The sequence below is a fragment of the Schistocerca piceifrons genome, chromosome 2 (assembly GCF_021461385.2).
Source record: "Schistocerca piceifrons isolate TAMUIC-IGC-003096 chromosome 2, iqSchPice1.1, whole genome shotgun sequence".
NCBI lineage: Eukaryota > Metazoa > Arthropoda > Insecta > Orthoptera > Acrididae > Schistocerca > Schistocerca piceifrons.
This window is the reverse complement of record NC_060139.1, coordinates 231,969,226-231,985,445: the sequence shown is the minus strand read 5'-3', so window position 1 is coordinate 231,985,445 and position 16,220 is coordinate 231,969,226. Positions and strand designations below refer to the sequence as shown.

The following is a 16,220-nucleotide window of genomic DNA, read 5'->3' as shown; positions in this document are numbered from 1 at the left end:
GGAGCCATTTGTATCAGTGCCTATAGCGTACGAGTATTCAAGAGAGATGTATTCCAAGGAACCAATAAAAGTTAAGTAAAAAGCATCTACATACTTTTCTTCTTATTCATTCATAAGTTTTTATGTTCCAGACTTCACGCCCGTATGCTTATTGCCGTGCGTGCACTATCGGCTACAGCATTAGTCTAGCGTGCCTTTCTTTTGGCTACTACCGTGTGGCGTAACAGTCTTGTTACGTCACTACATCTCCCACTTGTATGATTTCTTGAGCATGTAATTTAAAGATTTGGCATTTGTTTTGTTATCTTCAACTGTCACACCAGACGTGTCAACATGAGACTTCATGGAAGCCTTAGACACACTTAGTGATTTCATATAGAACCAGAATTTTCTCAGGTTCTCTTCCAAATATTTTGCTAATGTATGATGGTAGTAGCAGTTGTATTCTTCATGCATAGATCTTTTCACAGATGCACAAATTAACTTTTACTTGTCATCATTTACACTTTCTCTTTTGAACTGAGAGGGCAACAGCCTCTGCTTCCTCAGCATTTTTGAATCTCGTTATTAAACCATGGTGGGTTTTTTTCTGTCCTTAATCCATTTATTAAGCACATAATTTTCTAGACCATGATTTACAATATGCTTAATCTTTGCCAATAATTCCTCTACATCCATCTTAATGGAACTAAGTGATGTCAATTCACTAAGTGAGACGCTAATAACTGCTTTTCTGCCATTTCTACCAGAAACACTCTTCCAGCCTTCTTAACTGATTTATTAACTTTCATAACCACATCTGCTATAATGACATCATGATCGCTATCCCCATTTCTATACCGACATTGTCAATAAGGTCCGGCCTATTTGTAGCTATTTGAATTATGTTTGGGCTGCTGAACTAGCTGCTCCAGACAGTTTTCAGAAAGCATGTTCAAAAGTACTTCATATGACTGTTTGTGACCCCCACAATGAACCCATAGACATCCCAGTCTGTACTCCAGAGGTTAAAGTCATCTTCAACTAGTATTCCATAATCTGGGTATTTGCATGCTAATGACTGTAGACTTTCTTTACATAACTCTAGAACTGTCACAGCAGAATCAGGCGACCAGTAAAAACATCCAACAGTTAACTTGTTTTCACCCAGACCTCTTACGTGCGAGCAAAAAACTTCAGTGTCATTCAATTTCGATCTCAATAGAGACAATATTTTTGTAAACTGCAATGAACACTCCCTCTCCTATGGCCTCTAATCTGTCTTTCTGATATACTTTCCATGACTCGCTAAATGTCTCAGAGCTTTCCAATTTAGGTTTCAGCCAGCTCTCGGCCCTGAGAATGATTTGAGTGTAAGAACTTTCCTGGAGGGCAGTAAATTTAGGAACTCTGTTATGAATACTTTGACAATTTACTGATAAAATTTTGGCAGTCAAAGTGTCTTTATTAAGAATGCTGTCAGACTTCCCTTGCTGCGTATCAACTAGCAAGTGTTCATCAGAGTACATCAAACTACTCCCTAGCCTAAAAAACCCTCATGTGCACTACCCAAGTATTCCACAACTCGAGAAGTGCTTCCTTTGTGTAGTGCAATCCTGACCTATCCAAGGGGGGTCCTACAAATCCCCAAATGATAATGCAGGACTAGAAATCTGCAGCCAAGACCATCACTGAATTGACAAATCCTTTGCTCAGATCCTGCCGCCTGCCCTATGACACTAGGAGGGCCCGACCACTCCCCACCTCGGCTACCCCTACATAAAGACTGCCCAAGCACATTTCAACACTTTACCAGTAGATTAAATGATGATAGGAGAAAGACTCATTAAAATGTAGTGTCATTTACACAAAGTGACTCACCTGGAAACCCTATAACTTTGTATTAATGCAACTGGATATTTACCACTCCTGAAAAATGCCACCCACAAACGAGGAACAGGGCAGGGAGTGTGAGGAATTGGGTCTTACACTGAAGTATACCCAGCGGAAGTCCACTGTGTCACCTGCCACAAATCCCAAAGTTAACAGACAAGATGTTTGACACTGGTTGTGAATACTCTGTAAGAGGCAATAGTTTAAACTGCCGTAAAGTTCTGCATAGTGTACCAGTTATATCTAACACTGAAGTGAACTATGTGTGAACGAAATATCCTCTACCCCTATTTCTTCACTGTAATGCTTACCTCGCAATGGCCTCCAGTAAATCTCAAAATCAATTTGGCGTAGACTAATCTGTACAACACATTGTAACTTTCCCATAAATTTTTGATTATTTATTAATTTTCTTTTCTTTTTTAACTCATTAGATTTAACAGTTTGCTCCAGGTTGTTTCCCGGATGACGCACTCTTCTGCAGTGTACCTCAAGATGAAAGTGAGACATATTTAACCAGTACATTTCCTTGCAGTACACACACTGCTTATAGATACTGATGTGCTGCGGTCTCATAGGTGAACATTTACCTCTTTTAGCGCGCATGTTACATGAAGCAGTCATATCCCTAAGGAATGTTGTGGGTCAAGCTGCAACACAGCCTTAACAACCAGCCATGTTGTATGCAGGTCAACTGCAGTTGCAATTCTAAAGCTGGATGTCATAATAATGCTGCTGCAAACTGTTGTCAGGCCACTAGAAAACCAACAATACTGTATTCAGTTACCATACCGGTATACAATGTAGCATAGTGTGTCATTCCACAGTCAAGTATGTGACTGGAGCCTGCCTACTGTAACAATAAACTCCACTGTGTAGTATAAATATTCTTGGCCCAGTTGGCAAAATTATTTGGTATCATGCAGGCTACAATCACAGTTGGCTAAACTGCACTTATGGTGCCAGTGATTGTTCTGCTGTGTGCTGCCATTGCTGTTGGTTGAAGCTAATCAGGCAATAGTATGCAGTAGCCAATGAAAATCTCTGAATCTAACAACCTGTTTTGGTAGAAGACACAAACATAGAGAGCATGACATTGACAATTACTGATTCGGCTATTATGGTTAACAAGGTTGGTTATTGTTCTTGAAATTTGGTTTTCTTGTCTGGTTTGTTTCTCAGGATATGACAGGATTTACTGCGAAATTGTTTACAGTTTGAGAGATGGTGAAGCCAAGGAAAAGTGGCTGTGATGATGGGTTGATCTGTAGCATAGCCTACGGTCTAATTTAGGTTGAAATGTTAGCTTGGTTGTGAGTTGGCAAAGCCAACGAATGTGACTGGACGAAAAGTGGTTGACTGATGCACTGAATTGTAGCATAAAACTTGCGTCGTATTTTCAGAATGTCCTGATATCTTTGATGTTGGTTAAGCAGGAACCCAGCAGTACAGTTCAAATTTTACATAATATTCTGTTTTACATATCAGGATTCTGCACTATATATTCCATTATACCACCACATAATTTCATACAGTTCACATCATGACAGCACTTATAAAAACTATTTTCTCAGTGATTCTGCCATATTGTGTAATCTGTTGTGTTCACTTTCCATCATTCATCCTGTAAACAGTTAACAAATCCAGCACACAAGAGAAAATACACTGACATCACAAGTATGCTTTTACTGGCACTCTCTCCTGATCAGTCATTGGTCAGCCGTACTGTCTAGTCCACATTGGCCCTCTCTGAGCAGAGGTGTCTACAAGCTGCAAGCCAGTCTGTTGATTTTGAACGTGGTCCTCCAGCATGGTGGCCACTATCACGTGACATGTCAGCCACTCTCCGAGGATACCGAGTTCAATCCAGGACAGCTGCATGTTTCCACCAGCTGCCACAGGCCACAGGCAGTGTACACCAAATGCTTGTTTACTGTGCTGTGCTGTGTAGCTGACATACTACTGGATCAGCAATGGCACTGTTGTCACCAGCTGCTGTTGAGCTGCTTTAGCATTCAGCCATATGAATGTCACACATTGCCTGTGGATTGCTGGCTCCATCATGACAACAACCACTATACTGATGTACGGAGTCAGTGGTCAATAAATGAAGTACAAATTGTCCTTACATTCCTACTTTCACATCCATTACAGTAATGAAGAAGAATGGAAGCGCAATACTGTTCTGACTAAGTGTCTGAACCAATCTGGAAGAAACAGCTAATGATTCGTGTAATCTTGCTGGTACATTTTCAGCAAGAGGTGGTGGTCAATGTATAATCAACTGGAGCATAGAGGAAACCTCCATGTGGTGCCCCTGGCACTGAGTGTTTCACTGGCTAAATTCTCTACCACATGAGCAATGCATCATCAGGTGCCAGGACAATTCTTCTGTAGACCATCTGTGACAATGATGTCAATTAACACTCGGGAATCATCTTCATCCAAAGATTACACACAATCCCAAAACAGGATTACTGAAACATGTGATATTCTATGTGAACAAGAGGTGCAAACAAATCTCTCTGACATATGAACCACACTGAAGAATCTCTTTGTTGAAGAATTGGAAGTGCCATCATACCATAGACTGAAGTTGTGCGAGCTGGTAGTACCAACATAGATGATCATTCCAACAGTGATAAAAAATTGTAGAGTCATCTTTGTACACAAAACCAACTAAAATCCCATTCCAGTTTACTAGTCTCACATCTTTTAAGCTATCAGATATCAACATTGTGATAGCGGCATTTTAGCATTACAATAAGGCATGGGCTGACATTGATAAGAATGGTGAAAATATTGAAAACTGAGTACAGGAACATAAACTCTTAATGCACTCCTATCACATATTAGATGTCTTCATGAACAACTGCCAAAATTCAAAGAAATCCTCAAAGAGTAGGTAATAGAGAAATCTTTTTATATGGTTGATGAATTTCTGAGACACAATGAGCATAATGCTAAACTTACAATTATTTTAGAACAAGATTTGATGAATTTTATGCCAGAATATTTAATTTAAACACAGTTGTGATGCACAACTTAACAATGTGTATAATGTCTGCATCTTTTTTGCCATTGGTAACTTTACAATTGTTTTGGAACTAGTTCTGATCAATTTTATGTCAGAAGTTCTATTTTAAACATGGTTGTGTTCTTCCACTCAAGAACAATGTAACCTGTAATGTCTGTGTCACATTTTTCATCTTCATTGTCTCCTCACGTATATGTTAAGTTTTAATTTATCAATATAATGGAAGGAAACATTCCACGTGGGAAAAATTATATATAAAAAAAAGATGATATATAAAAAAAGATGAGGTGACTTACCGAACAAAAGCGCTGGCAGGTCGATAGACACACAAACAAACACAAACATACACACAAAATTCAAGCTTTCGCAACAAACTGTTGCCTCATCAGGAAAGAGGGAAGGAGAGGGGAAGACGAAAGGAAGTGGGTTTTAAGGGAGAGGGTAAGGAGTCATTCCAATCCCGGGAGCGGAAAGACTTACCTTAGGGGGAAAAAAGGACAGGTATACACTCGCACACACGCACATATCCATCCACACATACAGACACAAGCAGACATATTTAAAGACCCATATTTAATTTCTACTACTCTCATATTATTTTGGGCACTACCATAGACAAGTGAGTAATTGGTTTTTGTATTCAGGTATCCTTCCATTCGAGATTTTACTTACATTATATTGTTATTGTCATGTAAGTTATACTTGAACTCTGTACAATTTGCCATGTTACATATCCCTGCAACTTACTTGCTACCTGGATCTGCAGAACACAAAATAAATAAAAAATAAAAATAACTAAATGAAAACTAAAGTTTTTCCTAATTTCACAGATACGTGGCTACTACTCAAACTTAATTTCTGTCTCTGAAAATAAGTGCCAACATACAACATGGGCTGCTAGTCTGCCAAACTGTTGCCTCAGTAAGACTTTCAATTGTCCTGTTTAAAATAAGATTACATTTTGAGACAGCAAATTGGGTTGAATTTTCTGAACAGATATTGGCACAGCTGTAACAAACATCAAATCACTGCCATACAGTTATAGACTTTTATGAGAGATGTTCAATAATCATCACAAAAAATAGGAAAAAAATCCCAAAGGACTGTAGAACTACATGCCTACTTGCCATGAACTATGAACCAGCAAACTGTTACAACAATGTGTCTCATTATATGTACGGGATCCTTTCAATGAAATACTGTCAAACTAGGAAAAGTCATAACTGAAGTAGTAAAAACAGTAAACAAGGAAAGTGTATGACAACTGTTGAAAGTACAAATTAAGAAGTTGTGAGAATTAGAGGTTGATTAAGAATCAAAACAGAGACCCAACAAAATCTAGGAATAGCTCAATGTCACTGCAGATAAAATGGCTCTGCAACTTCTTGCTTCTCATGGGAAAAAAATTAAAGGTGGTAATTTAAGGAAGAAAAACATGTATCACACTAAAAGAACAAGATATTAACTGGAGGCAGCAGTGATCAAATCTAGATGTGGTAAAGCTACTGGAAAAGATGAGATATTAAATGGACAGAGAAAACATTTCCATGGCTCAAGGCTGAAGTATACACACTATTAAAACTGACAAAAGACTCAGCAAATCCTAAGAGCTATTGACTAATATCACTTCTAGCATACAAAACCTCTGAATGTATAAATTGACAGATCAAACCAGTAGCCGAATTGATTTCATGGGAGATAAATCATGTACAGCACAAATACTTCACCTTATCCAATCTATAGAGAACTGAGGAAAGTAACAGGTGCGGTACTCATTGACATAATAGCCTAGCTGAAAAACTTTCCAGAGTAGCAGAGAACACTAGTCTCACCAAAATAATATCATTCTTACTATGTGACAGGAAAAAGAAGCAAGTGCACCATTCCATCTGCAAAATAAAGGATCCTGGCAGACTCAACTGAAGTGGATGCATGCTAACACAGACTCACTAACCTAGTTAAGTAACGCCATCAATTAACCAATCATTCACTTTAATAAATCACGGTGAGATGCTTAAGCAGCAGGTCCAGAGGATAAACAACTTACTTCGCAAACATAGGCATACCACATAGGCAGCAAGCACTTCTATTTGCATACTTCAGCTTCTGCACTGTGCTAGTCTGCAATTGTATATGCTTGCACTGAATAACACATAAATAATTATTATTGAATGAGTCAAACTCACTTCACTTGTAAAGCTCATGACATAAATTGCTCTATCAAATGTCAGGAGAAAATCCTGCACAGATGCTGAATAATGGAAAATCCAGGACAGAATGTAACAGTGCTATGAAAAGGATAGTTGCTACTTACCATACAGTGAAGATGCTGAGTCGCAGATAGGCACAAGAAAAATACTGTCAGAAAGTATGGCCTTTGTCGGAGATAGGTAATGTACACACATATACCCATACAAATGTAACTCACACATATATGACCACAATCTATGGCTGTTGAGGCCACAGCAGCCAGAGATGGCAGTCACGTGTATGCATGTTGTCTATCTACGACAAAGGCCTTGCTGCCCGAAAGCTCACTTTCTGAAAGTCTTTTTGTTGTGCCTATCTGTGACTCAGCATCTCCACTATATGGTGTGCAGCAACTTTCCCTTTAATAATATTCTTACACTGCACATATGTTGAATTTACAAACTGCGTGAAAGGCAGTAAGGTTCCCCAATGGATACACTTACTGCATGTCCCAACTTTGGCGAAGGAGAAGCTACCTGAAGAAGACTAAAGAGCTCACACAAGCACCAGAAAATGATTATATGGACCAATGGAAGAAAACTTTGGGCAGGATGAATGACTGTGTGAAGCCTTCTGAAGAACATAGTGCAGGGCATCAGTATGGCTGGTCTGTCTGGGGAATCTTTAGTAATTTGCACACTTTTTCATTTTGAATCATTTAATTTTAAAAAGAAGCGAACTTTTTCCACTGTAAACAAGCTTTAAGTACACAGCTTCACACTAAAAATGTAACAGCAAGTCAAGTAATGAGTGGAAACTGGAAATGTCAATTTTACTTCCTACGAAGGCTATAGTCAGTGTTTACTGGAAGCGCATATTGCTGATTACACAGAAAAGGAGAAAATAATAATTAGTGAATACTAAACATGCCTTCTGAGCAAACTGCATAAAAAACAGGCACAAAGAGACATTACTGCAAATGAGAAAGATCGCATTTAGACAGGTAAATGCACCCCCCCCCCCCCAAAAAAAAAAAAAAAAAAAAAAAAAACTGCTTTAGCAATAAGAAAACTGGGATTTAAATCAGAAGTTACTGGAATATTGGCATTTTCCCCGTATCTGTCATCCTATGATTTCCACACATTTTATCTTCTAAGAAAAATTGTGACTTAAAAATTGTGAGGAAAATGAAGAGGTTATGGCAGTTGTAGGTGGCTATTTTGTAAACCTTCCAGAATGACACACCAGTGATGCAGCCTATGCAAAAATTAAAAAAAAATTAAAGCAAATAAAAAACACATTGGATAAATTGACTTAAATATGACAACATAAAAAAGTTCCTTCTGATTGATGGACACAATCTTTCACTGCCTGTACAAAAAAACTTCCCTTTTGTCTTGAACATTCAGTGCACCAGGATAATCTTATCTAAAGCAGCATTTGAAAACACAGTTCAACACTTCTCCTTTTGTTTTGCTACCACTGATATCAGTCCTGTTACGTCTATAAGAGCTTGGAGACTAATTATGGTGCAGTCAACAACCTGTAGAGATGACCAGAATTTGTAGTATGTGCACCTTTTGTATTGCACCTGTAGTATACTGCTTCCAATGTGACATTCTCTAAATTATTCAATAAATAAGAATTGCCTTTTATGCAATCACAAAATTTGGTGATACCTCAACTGGAGCAGCCATAACTAGCACAGAAAATCTTTTCATTCCAGAACAACACTTACACCTAATGCCCTCAATTATTTATTGAACATACTTGCACTTTACAGCATCCTCTAAATATCATGGACTTCCACGACGTTTTAACCCAAGTGGAATCATCCTGTCCCTTATCCTAGTCACTGTATTCCATATTTTCCTTTCTTTTCTGCAGAGAACATTCTCATGTCTTTTCCTATCAGTCTACTCAATATCTAATGCACTTTTCATTTTGAATAACAAAAGCTGAAAGGTAAATTCAGAAATACTGTAGCATACAATTGACCAATCTCTGATGAGCTCTAGTGTACAAAAGACAAATCTCCAATGTGAATGTTAGCGTGCATAATAAGCACAGATCATGCATCAACTATGAAAAATGCAAAGAGTGAAGATGGAGGAACACACTATGTAACTCTTACCTAAATCTGTACAAAAGTTGTGAACAAAATTCACCATCAAAACATAATGTGTATAACGAAAATGACACTGTTCCATACTGATAAATATGAAGGCAAAGAAAATGAGCATAAGGAAATGCTGGCTCAACTTGAGCATTCAATACTTTTTGTCTGCTTTGACCTGTGATGTATCTGTGTTGTCTGGTGTCGTTATAGTGCAGCATATGAGACATGTATCATGTATGCACAAAGCATGTTAGACTATGTGGTGGCATGCTCTAGTGTCGAAGTTTATGTTTCTAAACTGCTCGCAAGTATTGTTAGTGGTATTTAACTCAAGTACTGTCTGTGATTACAATTATGATAATAATGGATAGTTTGTAGCAGTTTCTTAGTGAGTTATTCTGATGTTGGCAGTTACTGGTGATAGAGTCATCTTCAGATTTGTAGTAATTAGTGTGGTGTATTGTATACGATTTAAGATTTTATTTTATGTATTGGTGGTTGTGGATGTGGCACAAAGTCACAAGTCAGGTCCCGGCAAGCCGCAGTGGGGGATGAAAGGAGCATGATTAAATTCCTACAGTTATTTGTTGAGTATGTGAAGTGTTGTGTTTGTAAAGAAGGTTTGACACTGGCTAATGTTGCTGTGTCTCAGCTCAGGCACCAGTTTGTGTGGTGTTGTCTACGGGGCAACGTATGGCAATCTGTCCAATGGGGTGCCTGGTTTGAGAGATTGTGTTGATGACGTACTGTTCTTGCTATCACTAGGTATGTGTGTCAAATTACTTTAGTGGTAAGTACACTTTTATAGTTTAATTTTTTTATTGTAGAATGTATAGTATATCTGTTTATGTACATAATTGTGTGTTTCTTGTACATCAGAATTTGTGTTACTGCAATTTCTTGATTATGTCATTGTGTGTTGATAATTACCTTGAAAATATCAAGTGACTTGATTTATAATTTTTGAACTGTATCAGTCTTATGAGGTGAGCTATATGGGTCAACTGATGTAGTCAATACTGCCATTTGTTAGTTTTCACCATTTCTCAGTACATGTATTGGTCTTCCTCTTTGGCTATGCATAGTATGATCTGTTTTAGTATTTTTACAGTAGTGGAAATTTGTGGTAAGGTTTTACGGGACCAAACTGCTGAGGTCATTGATCCCTTTTTATAGTACGAGGGTAATTCCAAAAGTAAGGTCTCCCATTTTTTTATAAGTACATAGTCTTATTTAATTCTAGAATGGTTTACATCAGTTTACAGCTAGAACATTTAGCTATTTTTCGACATAATCACCACTTATGTCAATTCATTTTTGTACACGCTGTGGCAGTTTTTGTATGCCCATGTCATACCAGCTCGCCGCCATGCTGTTCAGAAAGTTATGAACCTCTTATTTCACCTCGTCAGCACAGCTGAATTGCTTTCCGGCCAAATGTTCTTTTATCCTAGGGAAGAGGTGATAGCCACTGGGCACCAAGTCAGGACTATAGGGTGGGTGGGTGATTACGTTCCATTGAAATTGTTGCAGGAGAGTAACGGTTTGCCGAGCGATGTGTGGGCAAGCTTTGTCATGGAGAATGTGTACGCCCTTGTTCAACATTCCTCTTCTCTGGTTCTGAATTGTCCGTTTGAGTTTTTTCAGTCTCACAGTACCTGTCAGCATTAACTGTGGTCCAAGCGATTCAGCTCTGACAACGAGGTGAAAGAAGAGGTTCACAACTTTCCGAAGAGCATGGCAGCGAGCTGGTATGACATGGGCATACAAAAACTGTCACAGCATCTACCAAAATGCATCAACAGAAATGGTGATTATGTTGAAAAACAGCTAAATGTTCAAACTGTAAACTGATGTAAACCATTGTAGAAATAAACAGGTTTATGTAATTCTAAAAAAAAAAAAAAAAAAAAAAAAAAAAAGAGGAGACCTTACTTTTGGGATTACCCTTGTAGTATCAGTCTCTTAAATTGAGCTGTGTAGCTTAACTGATGTTTTTGATACCAGTTACAGTTTATTTGCTTTTACTGTCTGTTTCTGTTTTTTTTGTTTTCTAAAACTATTGCTTCGTTGCTTATAGCACTGTTGCATTTTGTTTTTGTTTTATTGTCAATGTGATTTTGGGATTAGGCCTATGTTAGATTTTAGTTGTTTTCCTGCACAAAATTCCCACTTTCCCACAGTAGTCCTAATAGCTTTACAATTAATTATTAAGAATTAGTATGATGCTGTACTTGTTTATATTTTTGTGCCATGGATACATTTAAGGCTATTGGTCACCATCTTGAAATAAAGTTTGTGTTGCATCTTAGGGCTTGGTACGATGTAGCAGATCAGTGCTAATAGGTGATACTGAACACCACATTTTATCAGAAATGTTAACACAACACAGCGGAATATACCAGAATGAACTTAAAATTATTTGATTTGCCACTCAGTGATCACAACAGCAATGTGTGAGCCAAAAATACTTCAATTTAGAAAATAGAAAGTACAGAATGCTGTTCTGAGAAACTTGGTGGACAAGTGAACAGTTTTGATATTTCAAAAACCTAAATGTCAAGCAAAAGCAACAAATACAATCAAACAGTACATTAAAAGAGTCCAGTAATGAAATTTTCATTTTCTTTCCAATACAGGAATCATAATTAATAATTTTCCTGTTTGTCATATTCTCCACAATGTAAAAATTCAAATACTGAACCTGTAAAATGCATTTATGAGTACAATCTTCTTTTTTTTCCCAAAAGATTACTTTCATTTCTCCTACCTCTCCAGTAATTTTGTTCACATTTCTTCCCCATTTACTCTTGACTGTTACCTACATGTGTTTGTTATATTTATACATTATGTTATGCATTATGCACAAAGAATCAGTTTTACAATCCAGCATTGTTAAAAACACAGCCACATGGAATGTACGTTCAATAAAGGAGTTTAAAAACAAAAAAGTGAACTAGGGAGACTGAACATAAAGAGAAGTGGTAAGTAAAATTATATGGATGCAGCACGGTGAGCAGCAGTTATGGGACTATTAGAGACAAAATTTGGCAATAAAAGAAATTTTACTTGCAACTGTACCAGGATTTAAATTTGTTGATGCTTGGATGTACCTCCCCATGTCTTGGCTGTATTTTATTTCAACTGCATCACAAGCACAAACAATTTCATTACTTTCTTGGTATGTTTTCCTTGGTAACTTTTGTTGGAGACTAAACAGGTAGGGCTTCTCAGTTGCTGCATTTCTAGACTCTGTTTTTCCTTGCAACTCAATTATCTGTTTCTTTACAGACTGGCATTTCTCTGCAGGCAATGACGCTAGTTCCAGAGCTTTTAATGCACCCTACAAATATTTCAGAGAAAGTTTATTTATTCCAAAGTTTGGGACACTTTGTTATAAAGGCAATACAATCTGTAATTACCGTAAAAGTTTCGAATGCGTCTTCAAATCTGTTCATTCTCAGAAAGCATTTACCCTTCCTTTCTAGTAGTTTGTAATGTAAATTAGCAGGGTATCTATACTTAAATGCTAGATCAATGTCCTTAAGACATGAAGCACTGTCGCCTAACGAAAATGCAACAGCTGATCTGTTGGCAAACCCTAACGATAGCTCGTTACTGTCTCCGTCAGTGTCTGCTAACTGAACAACTGGAGAAAAAGCTATGCCTCTGTTATACAAACTGAGTGCTTTACGATCGTCCTTCTGTTGATAAGCGCGATTGCCTTGCATCCTATATTCTGCTGCTATGGTATCAGACTTTTTGTCATTAAGGCACAACGGTAAAGTCAGAATATTGTACTGTCTCAGCAATTCCATTGCGAATGACACACGGTTACTATCTCTTTCGAAAGATGAAAACATCTTCGACACTTCTTCCACTTTATTATCAGTTTTTAAACATTCACAAAGACGGTAAAATGCATCGATTGGTTCCATCATTCTTTTCCCTTCCGTTAGGCAGATTACTGATGCGAGGAGTAAGTCGTATCCATGAGTCGACTCTTAAATGTTGCAAGAAACCTTCACCTCCTCAATGAAGCGTATACATGAAACCACACAAAACACAAACCAAACTTCAGGGCCCAAATTCCAACACACATCTAGCTAAAGCCATGTGACCTACACTTAAACCAGATGAAAATAAACATTGGAAGGGTGGTGGGGGGACACACTCAACGCCACTTGCAGTTGCTTGATAATCGACCTATCGATAGCTCCCTTCATTGTGCCTCCGCGGTAATCGGTAACCCACAGCCTCCTTGTGGGCAAATTGCTCATTTTGATCAGGATTTCATAGAACAATTGGACGCCATATTTTCGTCGCATACAATGATATCTACACATGCAAGTGTTAAACGAGAGATTGCGAGAAATCAGTTACAGAATGCGAGAACTTTGTCTACTGGCATTTTATTTTCGTGTGTGTGAATTTGTGTTGGCGATGTTTATCAGAAGAATCGTCATTGTAGTTAACGTGAACATTTGTTGCGATCTATGGTAGAAGTATGTTTCTCCATGACGGAATGTTTAATAGGCAATAAATAAATACACAACCGATTTCCGAGTGAATGGTTACGCAGGAACCTAAGAGGACAGCTTGAATTGGTGCGACTGAAACGAGCAACAATAAAATTCATATTCTTCGTTCTCACAAATATTTAGTTATTTTATTTCCGAATACGTGCCGCCTTTCTAGAGCGTGCACCAATCTAAGTAGACAGTTTGAATTGCTGCGAGTGAAACGAACACGAACCTAAGAGTACAGAGTACAGTGGGCAGAAGCCTAAGGGTACATTAGGCGTGAACGTAAGAGTACAACTTTAATTGCTGCGACTGAAACGAGCAGCGATTTTCGAGTATGTGGTTAGGCAGGAACCTGAGAGGATGGCTTAAATAACATTCATAATGTCGCAGAGGAAGCCGAGCAGCGCAGGTGCCGTAGTGCAGCCGGCACGGTAGCTCAGCGTGTTGGGTCAGAGGGTTACGTGCCCTCTGCGAAAAAAGAAAAAAAAAAACAAAAAAAAAAAAAAAACACGCTGAGTCAATCGATCAACAACGAACATAAATGGATGTCTTACGACGTCTGCCCCGAGCAGATGCAACGAACAAAAGCGAACAAAATGAGATTAAAAAAAAAAAGTAGTGTAGTGGTTATGATGCTAGATTGTTGCATGGAGGGTCATAAGTTCAAAAATCACTTGAACTGAAACATTTTAATTTCTATCTTCAGATGAGTACATTCTAGAAGTATCCAAAAATGGCAAGATCCGTTGTACTGGAATGTTCTGTAACTGTATATATACAGTATGTGTTCTGGCCGGAGGCAGTTCGCTCCGCGCTCTTGTATGTGCAAGTGCTGAATAAACCTTTGTTAAGTGAAGTTAGTGTCCGTCATTCATCTGCTTACACTTTCCTCTACGCGACATTATTCTGATGGAGAAGCTTGGTATTGGAACTTGTGACACCGCACATTATCGACGACACAGTGGCTCCCATCAGGCCACGACAGAGCTGCCGTTTACGTGGCGAGAAACCCGAGTTCGAGCCGTATTCAACAGATTGAAATCCATCGGAGACAGAAGAAGAAGAGGACGTCACAATGACAGCAACTGTGTGCCACCACATGAGACATCCTTCTGGGTCCTCTGGTGACAATGGCCAATATCCAAAGAAGTGGCTGAAGGTATATGAGCGTACAGCCAAATTTAACAAATGGGATGATACCGAGTGTTTGGCTAACGTATTTTTCTACTTGGAGGGCACTGCCAAGCAATTGTATGAGAACAACGAGGAGAAGTTCACAAGCTGGGAAATATTCCAGGCGGAACTGCGCAAGTATTTCAGCGACACACAACAACAGAAGTACAAGGCTGAAGGTAAATTAAAGTGCAGGGCACAGCGTCCAAGAGAAAAGACAGCAGCCTACATTCAAGAGGTCTTGGAGCTGTGTAAAATAGTGGATCCTAGAATGAAGGAGGAAGATAAGGTTGCACATCTCATGAAGGGTGTTGCTGAGGATATGTATCAAGCCCTACTCCTGAAGGAGTTTTCGACAGCAGACGACTTCATAAAATGGTGCCAGTATATCGAGACAATGCATCAAAAAAGAATTACACGCATGAAGTTTGAACGGCTTCCAAACTTCGTATCGATGTCTGCGATGGAGGAAGAAACTGATTTCACAAGTGTTCTTCGTCAGGTAGTGAGAGAGGAAGTTTAGAAGGCACTTGGACTGCATGGCGAGCAAAAAACGGACTCATCAAGAGGTCATAAGGGAGGATGTGGAACAGTCATTGAACTCAATCTCTCGTCCTTCATTTGCCTTTAAAACGGTAAAAAAGTCGAGAACTAGGAGAAGTTACGTTCCTACAATGCCGCATGAGGAACCTGTTTGGGCACCAAGGAAGACTGATATCTGGAGGACCCAGGATAACCAACCAGTTCGTTTCCACTACGCACGACCGGGACATGTGGTGCGCTATTGTCGAGAAAGGCGGCGGATATTTGATGACACCCGCGCCAGAAGACAGCAGATCGATCTTAGCTGACGCCAACTCCAGGACGACGAAGATGAACACGAAGATGTGGCTGCAGAACAGCATAGGTCACCATCGCCGCAAGCTAGCCGCTGGAGAAGACGCTCTCCAACACGCCGATCAAGGTCTCCACCGTCGTTTAGAAGCTCCAGTCGATCACCCATCGCAAACTGGGAAACTATAGGGTGCGAGCTTGCTTGGAGGTGAGGTCGCTGAAGAGAAAAATCCTACGCCGTCGATCACTACAAAAATGATAGGAAACTACGTCGATATCCTCATGGCTGGCCGACCAGTCCCAGCTCTTGTGGACTCTGGAGCATCATATTCAGTCATTTAGGAGAAGTATCGTTGCCAGTTGCAGAAAACCATATTTGTCGACAGCAAAACAGCTCTGCTGAAGGTGGCTAATGGGAAGTATGCAAAACCTACAGGAAGGTGTGTCATTTGTGTGGGTACAAGTGGCC

At 39.0% G+C, this 16,220-nt stretch overlaps 1 protein-coding gene across 1 annotated transcript in view; it reads right to left on the bottom strand.

The window, feature by feature from the left end:
* The window catches only part of LOC124777236 (SET and MYND domain-containing protein 4-like), a 31,696-nt gene extending 18,360 nt beyond the window's left edge, over nt 1–13,336 (bottom strand). The window contains exons 1-2 of the mRNA XM_047252563.1: nt 12,641–13,336; nt 12,300–12,561 (exon numbers count right to left, since the gene is read on the bottom strand). Of these exons, the coding sequence (XP_047108519.1) occupies nt 12,300–12,561; nt 12,641–13,159 (781 nt within the window). The 5' untranslated portion in view covers nt 13,160–13,336. The remainder of the gene's footprint in view (nt 1–12,299; nt 12,562–12,640) is intronic.
* Between the last annotated feature and the right edge of the window lie 2,884 nt (nt 13,337–16,220).